At 42.4% G+C, this 12,301-nt stretch overlaps 1 protein-coding gene across 1 annotated transcript in view; it reads left to right on the top strand.

The window, feature by feature from the left end:
- The window catches only part of mms22l (MMS22-like, DNA repair protein), a 271,386-nt gene that overhangs the window by 181,365 nt on the left and 77,720 nt on the right, over window positions 1-12,301 (top strand). Inside the window, 2 exon segments of the mRNA XM_034175438.1 lie at window positions 1,910-2,049; window positions 2,259-2,401. Coding sequence (XP_034031329.1) covers window positions 1,910-2,049; window positions 2,259-2,401 — 283 coding nt within the window.

Raw genomic sequence — 12,301 nt, forward strand, 5'->3', positions numbered from 1 at the left:
ATGAAGCCCACTTCATTTTTTGGACACCACTCAGACAGCCAGCAATTCAAGGAGAACATGCGGCCAAGCATGTCACTCCCAGTCCGATTGGGGAGGGGCCCAGAGAAAACTACAGAGTCCGACATTGTTTTTGCAAAGTTACACACCGATTCAATGTTAATTTTAGTGACCTCTGATTGGCGTAACCGGGTGTCATTACTGCTGATGTGAATTACAATCTTACCGAATTTACGCTTAGCCTTAGCTAGCAGTTTCAAATTTCCTTCAATGTCACCTGCTCTGGCCCCCGGAAGACATTTGACTATGGTTGCTGGAGTCGCAAACCAGAGTTTGTTCCTCGGCGGGTGTGTCGCCGAGTGGGGAAAAACGGTTAGAGATGTGAACGGGTTGGTGGTGTACAGGGGGCTTCTGTTTAGGACTATGCTTCCTCCTCACAGTCACCCGGCCGGCCTGCTTTCCCGGCTGCTCGGGATGTGCTGGGGGACAGCTAACGGCGGCTAAGCTACCTTGGTCCACACCGACTACAGGGGCCTGGCTAGCTGTAGGATTTTCCAAGGTGCGGAGCCGAGTCTCCAATTCGCCCAGCCTGGCCTCCAAAGCTACGAATAAGCTACACTTATTACAAGTACCATTACTGCTAAAGGAGGCCGAGGAATAACTAAACAGTTCACACCCAGAGCAGAAAAGTGCGGGAGAGACAGGAGAAGCCGCCATGCTAAACCGGCTAAGAGCTAGTAGCTGCGCTAAGCTAATTTAGAGGTGATTCAGCAGAGGGAGTGCTTTAGTTAAGGCACGTGAAGATTACACTGTGAAACAAATCGTTATCTCGATCAATCTAACTATGCAGATTAAACAGCTGACAGATAACGCAAAACACCGCTGTGCTCCGGAACAGGAAGTGATACAATACCGCAGTGAGAGCCAACCACCAGTAGAGGCCAGTAAATCCTTGAAAACATAGAAAACCTTGATAATAAATTGGAAATTCCTGACATTTTATCATGGCACATATTTAAGAAAACAAAAGTTGAGGCTGAATCAAGTCGCTCAGAAAAAGTTTTATACAGTGGTCCCTCGCTATAACGTGGTTCACCTTTCGTGTCCTCGCAGTTTTACGGATTTTTTTAGTGCAGTTTTGCATGTTTCTTTTTATTTTTATTATTTATTTATTTATTTTTTTAAAGAGCATTGTGTTCTGCGTCCTTATCAGGCGGGTCGGTTGCGGCACCGGTCGGTATCACCGCGATTGCGCTCACTGCCTCCGTTGCGCTTACTGAGTCTGTAGGCTCGTCAGCGGGCCACTCACACAGCCCCCCTGTCTGCTGTGCGGAGCTACGGACAAGTCTGGCAACAGGTCCAGAGACTACGCTTGCTGTTTTGATGCGGAGCGCTCCGGCAGCCCGCAAGGATAGATTTCTTGCGGAAAAATCCCAGCACCCGCTGCATGGTCTCGGTAACCGCAGCCGCAGAGCTCCGTGGCCATGTGGATTCTTTGTGGGTCCCACATCCGTACCCCCGGAGGCAGTGAGCGAAGGGAGAGCACACGCGTTGTGTTCTGCGTTTGTCTGTTTATAATCTTGTCCCCTTGAAGAAAAAAGAGAGAGAAAAGTGAGAAAATGTTCATGCCTGTTTGAGAAAAGTGTATAAAGTGTGTCGTGAGGGGTTTTACAGCCTTAAAACATCTATAATAATTGTAAAAAAAAATAACGCTGACTACTTCGCCGATTTCGCCTATTGCGGGTTATTTTTAGAACCTAACTCCCGCGATTAACGAGGGACCACTGTATATGGTGTTTGCTCGATTTCTTTTTCAGTAAACACACTGTGACTGTCTACAGTCAGATTCTGATGCCTTTCTGTTTCTTCACACCTCCTTCATTCACCATTACCTAATGCTTCTCATTTCCAGTGAGCTGGTGTCTTCACTCAGTACTGATTCTGGAGTTGTTGTGTCGATTTCGGCACAAACCCTCTCAGTGAGGGCCTGGTTCCGCTGCATCCTGCAGCAGCACCTCCACAAGCACGCTGATGGATCTGACAGTAGAACAGGTAGTTCAAATGAATCAACAGAGTGATTATTCCAAAGTAATAAATCTACAGACAGACTCTTCCAGGCAAAACATTTGTACATTTGAATTATGTAAGCACATTATGGTAGAGTTTTCCCAAATTGTGGGAAAAATAACATCCATTATTTTGTATTTCATATACAATGCACATTGAGCAAACTTTTTTCCCCTCTTGCTCATTACTTCCAGGCCGGCTTGTGGAGGAGCAGTTAGGTGAGCTGACCCGGTTGGTGCTGAGACTCCCTGAGGTGGAGAGTCTTCTGCAGAGAGCTGGCCTCCAGCTCACAGCTGCCAGGGTGGAGCCCAGTTCTGCCTTGGAGATGTTTGTCAAGGTAACACTGCAATGCGTTGGCTGTATCAGCACAGGAAACCTTAGATTATTGCTAACATTCAAATTTTACAAAATGTTAACTTCAGTTTGGGTTAAATTTTGTTCAGAATTCCTGGGACTGTCTCCAGGGGCTTTACTCTCTCTGTCCTTAAGCTACATCAGACAGATGTACGGCAGTGCAGCAGTTACAAAGAAAAAGAATATGTTTGGATTTGCTGTGGAAAAACTATTTAAAACCTGGACAGAGATTTTGCTTTTTCACAGCCACAATAGAAAATGTAGAATGTGGAGGATGGTTATAGTTTGTGACTTTACAGTACATCTGGGAAGTATTCAGAGTTTCACTTTATCCACATCTTATGTTACAGTCTCATTCCAAAATGTATGAAATTCATTTTTCCCCCTCAAAATTCTACACACAATAGCCCATAATGGCAATGACAAAAAAGGGTTTTTTGTTGTTGTTTTTTTGTTTGTTTGTTTTTTAGATTTTTGCAATTTTTTAATTAAAAAATTTTAAAAATCACATGTAAACAGGTATTCAGTCTTTGCCATGAAGCTCAAAACTGAGCTCAGGTGCCTCCTGTTTCCACTGATCATCTTTGAGATGTTTCTACAGCTTAATTGGAGTCCACCTGGAGTAAATTCAGTTGATTGGACATGATTTGGAAAGACACACCTGTCCACATATAAGGTCCCACAGTTGACAGTCGGAGTACAAACCAAGCATGAAGTCAAAGGAATTGAAGGTCCCAGTTGGAATTGAAGGTGTTTGATGGTCCCAATGAGCACAGTGGCCTCCATCATCTGTAAGTGGAAGATGTTCAGATCCACCAGGACTCTTCCTAGAGCTGGACACCCGTCTAAACTTAGCGATCAGAGGAGAAGGACCTTAGTCAGTTAAGCCTGGTTCACATGACAGGATTTTAAAATTAGGTTTCCAAAACCTGAGACCACACACGTGAAGATAAAAAAATCATAGCTCTAACAGGTTTGGTCGTACAGTGTGTGGTGTTCAGCCACACGGTGAGGACAACAACACCACACACCAACAGTCTTCACACACCAACATTCCCAGCTCACACAGGAAATCTCGCAAAATCTCTCAGATTAAACGTGACTTCAGAGTAAACAAACAGAGATACTTTGTGGACTATTTAAAACAGAGGGAAAAAACGATAGAAAAAGAAAAGGCGTTCTTTAAAGGAGTGGAGACAGCGCGACCACCGGATTTTCTGGTAAGTCAGAACAGCTGTTTTGATTTTATTTTCCGCTCCGTACGTCCATCACCTCGCTTTCTGATTGGCTGAACGTCACATTCAGCAGGCTGCATGCTTGTTTTGGTCAGAGGACAAACACGCTGCGATATCGGGCCAAAGAAATCCAACATGTTGAATATCGCCGATTTGCGATTGGAGTGCTCCTGACGTCCTTCCGAGCAGATCAGAGTCCTCTTAGCACACACGGCAGGAATATCTGATAAGATTATCTTTAGCGTCATCATGATTGTCGGGGCGTCCTTAAGATTGTTGGAAGAGGAAGATCGGGTCCGATATTGGCCTAATTATCCTGCCGTGTGAATCCGGCCTTAGGTGACCAAGAACCCGATCGTCACTCTGTTAGAGTTCCACCATTCCTCTGTGGAGAGAGGAGAGACAAAAGGAGATGGTTGTCCTTCCGGAAGGACAACCATCTCTGCAGCAATCCACCAATCAGGCCTGTATGGTAGAGTGGCCAGATGGAAGCCACTCCTTAGTAAAAGGCACATGGCAGTCCACCTGGAGTTTGGCCAAAGGCACCTGAAGGACTCTCAGACCAGGAGAAACAAAATTCTCTGGTCTCATGAGACAAAGATTGAATTCTTTGGCATCATGTTTGGAGGAAACCAGGCACCATCCCTACAGTGAAGCATGGTGGTGGCAGCATCATGCTGTGGGGATGTTTTTCAGCAGCAGGAACTGGGAGACTAGTCAGGATTGAGGGAAAGATGAATGCAGCAATGTACAGAGACATCCTGGATGAAAACCTGCTCCAGAGCACTCTTGACCTCAGACTGGGGCGATGGTTCATCTTTCAGCAGGACAATGACCCTAAACACACAGCCAAGATATCAAAGGAGTGGCTTCAGGACAAGTCTGTGAATGTCCTTGAGTGGTCCAGCCAGAGCCCAGACCTGAATCTGACTGAACATCTCTGGAGAGATCTGAAAATGTCTGTGCGCCGACGCTCCCCATCCAACCTGTTGGACCTTGAGAGGTGCTGCAAAGAGGAATGGACCAAACTGCCCAAAGATATGAATATGATGAATTTCCTCCATTTTGGAATCAGGCTGTAACATAACAAAGTGTGGAAAAAGTGAAGTGCTGTGAATACTTTGTGGATGCACTGTAGATCCCTGAGATCAACTGTTTGTACTATATCAGAGCAATTTATTTTCTGGTTCACTGCAGTTCTGATGTTCTAAAGCTCAGACAAAACAGTTTCAAATCTATATAACTTCCCAGGAAGGAATTTGTATAACTTAAGTTATGAAAGAAAAAGCAAGCAAGGGAGCTGGCGATGTACAGTTCAATTCAGTATCAATTTCTTTCATTTATATAGCGCCAAATCACAACAAAGCTGTCTCAAGGCGCTTCCCACAAAGTCTAACCTTACCAACCCCAGAGCACCACACAGGTGACAGTGGTAAGAAAAAACTCTCTCTGATGATTTGAGAAAGAAACCTCAAGCAGACTCAAAGGTGTGACCCTCTACGTGGGCCATGCTACTAACACAAATTGACAATACAAATATACAGGAAATTTTCGTGAGTCCATGCTGGTGCACAGGATGGGAGGCCTGCAGAAGAAGACTCCCACTTCTGGATGGAGCTGCACCTCAAACAGAGGGAATACACCAGAATCAGGCGGCAGAAAAACAACAAATGCAGTATAATTTGTCAGCATTAAGCAACAAGAAAAACAGAAGAAATACTAAGGTGATCGCCGGCCACTAGCCCTAAGTTTCACTAAAAGACCCAGAATTTAGGTAAAGTTGAGACTGCGGTACGCTCCGTTTACTAATAAAATTAATTTAAATGGGTAAAAAGCATAGTAACATACTATACCAGTATGCTAGCCATATGAAAGGGAAAATAATCAATCAAGTTTATTTCTAGAGCCCTTTACAACACTCAAAGTGACCAAAGTGCTTTACAACAAAATTTAAAAACAAAACATGGTAAAAACAAATATCCAACAGTAAAATCATTACAAAAACAATTAAATAAAATAACAAATATGTAGGACTGCTTTTTTGCATTTACGCAATATCTCTAAAATCAGAAAGGTCTTGTCTCAGAGTGATGCTGAAAAACTAATTCATGCATTTATTTCCTCTAGGCTGGACTATTGTAATTCATTATTATCAGGTTGTCCTAAAAGTTCCCTAAAAAGCCTTCAGTTAATTCAAAATGCTGCAGCTAGAGTACTGACGGGGACTAGAAGGAGAGAGCATATCTCACCCATATTGGCCTCTCTTCATTGGCTTCCTGTTAATTAGAATAGAATTTAAAATTCTTCTTCTTACTTATAAGGTTTCGAATAATCAGGCCATTAAGGGCTTTAAAGACAAACATCAAAATTTTAAAATCAACTCTAAAAGAGACTGGAAGCCAGTGCAAATTAAAAAGAACTGGGGTGATGTGCTGACATCTTGATATGTTTGTTAAAAATCGGGCTGCAGCATTTTGCACCAGCTGGAGACGACTCAGAGATGTCTGATGAACTCCAACATAAAGGGCATTACAATAGTCAATTCTAGAGCTAATAAAAGCGTGGATAGTTTTTTTCAAGGTCAGTGTGGTTTAAAAATGGTTTAACCTTAGATAAAAGATGCAACTGATAAAAACTTGTTCTTACCACGCTGTCAATTTGTTTATCAAATATAAAAGAATTGTCAAATACCACCCCAAGATTTCTTACTATAGGTTTCAAAGACGCAGACAACAAGCCAGAACCTAGAAGAGCAGGGTCACCAAACAAAATGTAATCAGTTTTGTCCTTGTTCAAATGAAGAAAATGTTGCTGTCACCACAGCTTTATATCAGCCATGCAGTCTGACAAACATCTGATAGCGTCATTTGTATTTGAAGACACAGGCAGATAAATCTGCAGGTCATCTGCATAGCAGTGAAAAGACATGTTATGTCTCTCCATAATGGAGCCCAGTGGTAACATATAAAGACAAAACAAAATGGGGCCCAAAATGGAACCCTGGGGTACTCCACAAGACAAGGTTGCAGCAGAGGAGGACAAGTCACCTATCATGACAGAAAATGTTCTGTTCATTAGATAGGACCTAAACCACCAACATGGTGCTTTAAATGAGACAAGAGGATCCTGTGATCAACATTATCAAATGCTGCTGTCAAGTCAAGAAGCAGTAAAAGAACTGGACATTTAGCATCAAGCGACAGAGCCACATCATTGTGGACTTTGAGGAGTGCAGATTCTGTTCTGAACCTTGACTGAAATTTTTCAAGAATAAAATTACTAAGAACACTTGTAACTGTTTAAAAACACCTTTTTCAGTAATTTATGAAATAAAAGACAAATTTGACACAGGTCTAAAATTAGCTAGAACAGAAGTGTCAAGGCGTGGTTTTTTTAAGCAATGGTCTCACCACAGCATGTTTGAAAGCATCAGGAAAGCATCCTGATCTTAAAGGCATATTAATTAAATTCAAAAGGGACGGGCCAACAGTGGTGAACACTTCTTTCAGTAATTTAGCAGGAAGAAATAAGAAAGAAAATAAGAAATAAGTTCGTCTTAAGTCTGGACTTGAAAGTCTCCACAGAATCTGACTGTTTTATTGATGCAGGGAGATCATTCCACAGAACAGGGGCACGATAAGAGAAAACTCTGTGACCCACAGACTTCTTATTCACCTTAGGGACACTAAGTAGCACGCTGAGAACACAGAGCCCGAGCCGGTACATAGGGTTTAATTAGGTCAACTAGGTACAGAGGTGCCAGTCCATGAACAATTTTATAGACTAGTGGCAGAACCTTAAAAACTTACCTCACCTGGACAGGAAGTCAGTGAAGAGATGCCGAAATGGGTGTAATGTGGTCAAACTTTCTGCTTCGTGTCAAAAGTCTGGCTGCAGCATTTTGAACCATTTGGAGAGCCCTAATGCTAGACTGAGGTAAACCAGAAAATAGAACATTGCAGTAGTCCAATCTAGAAGAGATTTATGAATTCATGAATCAGGGTCTCAACATCAGCCATAGACAGGATGGGACGAATCTTCACTATATTTCACAGGTGGAAGAAAGCACTCCTTGTAATATCTCTGATGTGGAGGTCAAAGGACAGCGTAGGATCAAAAATTACCCCAAGGTTCCTCACGTTGTCAATGTGATGTACAACCCCAATTCCAATGAATGTGGGACATTGTGTAAAAAAGCTGGGACAGTGGTATGTTTCCCACTGTGTTACATCACTTTTCCTTTGAACAACACCAGGGCTGTGAAAACTCCGCAGGATTCCGCGGATTTCATCATGGGGAGGGGGGCGTGGGTGTTAGTGTTGTACTCTTTAATAGTGATCATTACTGAGTTTTTAAAATGCTTATTGCAAAGCGTTCTTTTTTTTTTTACGACATCATGCAAGTTTTATAAGTCCGCGGACACTGATCTTTGTGTTACAGATGCAAATCAGTTTCCTCGGATCCGCGGAGTTTCGAGGAGAATAAATGCCACTCAAAGCCTGGCTGTTACGACAGTTGTTGTAAAGCGGGACTGGTTGGTTGCTGCGGTAACACTGTGTGGCTCCTGTGTGAAGCTTAGCTAAACGTAGCATGTGGACATCGCACACTTTTAGAACTTTCAAGTTTTTAAAAGAAGAATTTTGCAGCATGTCTGTGTCACGGAGCGACATCAGACAGAGAGAAGATGGCAAGAAAGACGGTTGGAAAAAGTCTGATAAGGACAAGAATCTATGGAATTGTTGCTGGCTTCATGAACACATCTGAAAGATAAACGGGAAAAACGAACTGGTAAGAATTTTTTTCTCTCTGTGGAAAATAAACATTGTGCTGTTCAAACAGGATTTCAGAAAAGATTATGTGCCTTTTTTTCTTTCATTAATCTAGACTTTCTTTGATTGAAAGAAAAATACATTGTGGCTTTGAATGAATTTAGGCTACATGAATTTACACAATGTAAATTAGTTTTTATTAATTTAGACTTTTTTCACGGGGAAAAAAGACACTGTGGCTTTGAGTGGATTTACAGGAATTTACACAAGAATGTGTGGCTTTTTACTATAAAGTATGTTGATATTTTACCCTGATTTTTAAAATATTCTACAAGCTTTAGCTGTGGTTTTTGACATGGTTTAACAGTCTTTTCAGTCTTCATGAATTTCATGTAGTTTAATTGTTCTGAGTTAATGCATCATTTGGTTTACAATTAAAAGGAAAATCATTCCAGGTCCTACTTCCACGTCATATTCTGTTATTTCAACATCATCATTGACTGTTCAAACTAGGGATGTCCCGATCAGGTTTTTTTGGCCCCTATCCGATTCCGAGTCATCTGATTTTGAGTGTCTGCTGATACCGAGTCCCGATCCGATACTTTAAAAAACTGAATGAACAATGAACAAATGCTAAATATATAATAATTTCATTTTAATCACCTTATTTTATTATTTATCACTTAAACAGTGCACTTCTCCTTGAGGTAGCTTGAACAATCAAGTAATAATCTAACAGACTTAAAAAATGTACAAATTTCCATGTTATTTTATTTGTCTAAAAATAAATGTCCAAGGTTCCTTATGTTAAAGAAGAAATTACAGTCTTTGATCATGATTTGCAATTCTGATCCAATTCTGGGAGTGAGATTGCATCAGAATTTTGGCTCTCTGTTGGGACTGTTTACACAGAGACTGCTACCTGCTGCTTTGGACTTGAACTAACAGTCTTTTTCAAGACTTTTTTTACTTTTTTACCTTTTTATTTTTTTTAACTTTTTTACTGTGCTCCAACGCCTAAGGAAGACCTCTAACGGTCAAAACATCGCGACGGAGCACTTTTATCAGCTAACTTTCATTAGCGTTGGCAAGCTAACTAGCTTGCTAACGCTTTCGTTTTTATTTTTTTATTTTATTTATTTATTTTTATTTTATTTTAGCACCGTTGTTGTGCGTTCCCTGTGCTGCTTCATGGCCTGTTTGGTGCCTTGATTGGGGCACTCCTTCTGCTGAATCACCTCTGGATTATTTGCACATTATTCACTTTGTGTGTTTTTGGGAATCCGCTAGCTTAGTGCAGCTACTAGCTCTTAGCCGGTTTAGCATGGCGGCTTCTCCTGTCTCTCCCGTACTTTTCTGCTCTGGGTGTGAAATGTTTAGTTATTCCTCGGCCTCCTTTAGCAGTAACGGTACTTGTAATAAGTGCAGCTTATTCGTAGCTTTGGAGGCCAGGCTGGGCGAATTGGAGGCTCGGCTCCGCACCGTGGAAAATTCTACAGCTAGCCAGGCCCCTGTAGTCGGTGCGGACCAAGGTAGCTTAGCCGCCGTTAGTTCCCCCCTGGCAGATCCCGGGCAGTCGGGAAAGCAGGCCGACTGGGTGACTGTGAGGAGGAAGCGTAGCCCTAAACAGAAGCCCCATGTACACCATCAACCCGTTCACATCTCTAACCGTTTTTCCCCACTCGACGATACACTCGCCGAGGATCAGACTCTGGTTATTGGCGACTCTGTTTTGAGAAATGTGAAGTTATTACAATTTTCATTTCACAGCCCTGCAACACTCAATAAGCGTTTGGGAATTGAGGACACTAATTGTTGAAGCTTTGTAGGTGGAATTCTTTCCCATTCTTGCTTGATGTAAGACTTCAGTTGTTCAACAGTCCGGGGTCTCCGTTGTCATATTTTGCGCTTCATAACGTGCCACACATTTTCATTGGGTGACAGGTCTGGACTGCAGGCAGGCCAGTCTAGTACCCACACTCTTTTACTACGAAGTCACGCTGTTGTAACATGTACAGAATGTGGCTTGGCATTGTCTTGCTGAAATAAGCAGGGACGTCCCTGAAAAAGACGTTGCTTGGATGGCAGCATGTGTTGCTTCAAAACCTGGATGTACCTTTCAGCATTGATGGTGCCACCACAGATATGTAAGTTGTCCATGTCATGGACACTAACACACCCCCATACCATCACAGATGCTGGCTTTTGAACTTTGCGCTGGTAAGAATCTGGATGGTCTTTTTCCTCTTTTGTCCGGACGACACGACGTCCATGATTTCCAAAAACAATTTGGAATGTTGACTCATCAGACCACAGCACACTTTTTCACTTTGTGTCTGTCCATTTCAAATGAGCTCGGGCCCAGAGAAGGTGGTGGTGTTTCTGGATGTTATTGATGTTTGACTTTCACTTTGCATCTTAGAGTTTTAACTTGCACTTGTAGATGTAGCGATGAACTGTGTTAACTGACAATGGTTTTCTGAAGTGTTCCTGAGCCCACGCGGTAAGAGCCTTTACACAATGATGTCAGTTTTTAATGTAGTGCTACCTGAGAGATCGAAGGTCACGGGCATTCAATGTTGGTTTTTGGCCTTGCCGCTTACGTGTAGAAAGTTCTCCAGATTCTCTGAATCTTCTGATGATATTATGAACTGTAGATGATGGAATCCCTAAATTCCTTGCAATTGAACATCCAGAAACATCGTTCTTAAACTGTTGGACTATTTTTTTCATTAAGTTGTTCACAAAGTGGTGATCCTCACCCCATGTTTGCTTGTTAACGGCTGAGCCTTTTGGGGATGCTCCTTTTATACCAAATCATGACACTCACCTGTTTCCAATTAACCTGTTCAACTGTGGAATGTTCCAAACAGGTGTTCATTAAACATTCATCAACTTTAGCAGTCTTCGACTGAACTCGACGCTAGACTGCCTGTTATCTTAGCTTCACATTTGGCAAATATCCAATCAGTAGACAGTCTTGATGATAGTGCTCAGTGCTCAAAACTACACTCAGCATGATTGCGCCACCCTTGTTAAAACCGCGCTCCCCCAAAACACAGTCACCTTGGTTCAGTGATTGCCTGTGTGACCTCAAGCATAAGGCCACCTTGCGTGGCATGATGCTATCTTAGACTATAAGCATGCATTATTGGCTACAAAGTGGACCTGTTACTCTGATTTGATCAACAAAAACAAGCATAACTCAAAGTTCTTATTCGACACGGTGGCAACACTTATTCGTGGACAACCACCTGTAGTTTGCTCTCCTTTTACAGCACAAGATTTCCTGGATTACTTTGAGAAGAAAACAGAAGACATCAGGTTAAACATATCCTGGCATGCCTTAACCCAGCGACTACACCCTGCTATTGAGGTGGGTGCCATTACTGAGGTATTACCTAGATTTACAGATTTTGATAGTATCTCACTAGGCATGCTGACAAAACTCGTAATGTCAACAAAAAGCACAACCTGTTTATTTGATCCTATACCAGCAAAACTGTTTAAGGACCTGTGGCCCACTCTTGGGCCGACTGTGCTGGAAATTATTAATCTCTCATTAACTTCTGGATCTGTTCCTAAATGTTTCAAATCTGCAGTGATTAAACCATTAATTAAGAAACCTGATCTTAAGATGGGTCATGGCTGAGTCTTGCAGCATGACAGTGACCCCAAACACACAGCCAGGGCAACTAAGGAGGGACTCCGTCAGAAGCATTTCAAGGTCCTGGAGTGGCCAAGCCAGTCTGCAGACCTGATCTCAATAGAAAATCTTTGGAGGGAGCTGAAACTCCAAACCTGAAAGATCTGGAGAAGAGCTGTATGGAGGAGTGGACCAAAATCCCTGTCGCAGTGTGTGAAAACTTGGTCAAGAAC

Source organism: Thalassophryne amazonica, chromosome 7 (genome assembly GCF_902500255.1).
Source record: "Thalassophryne amazonica chromosome 7, fThaAma1.1, whole genome shotgun sequence".
Classification (NCBI taxonomy): Eukaryota; Metazoa; Chordata; class Actinopteri; order Batrachoidiformes; family Batrachoididae; genus Thalassophryne; species Thalassophryne amazonica.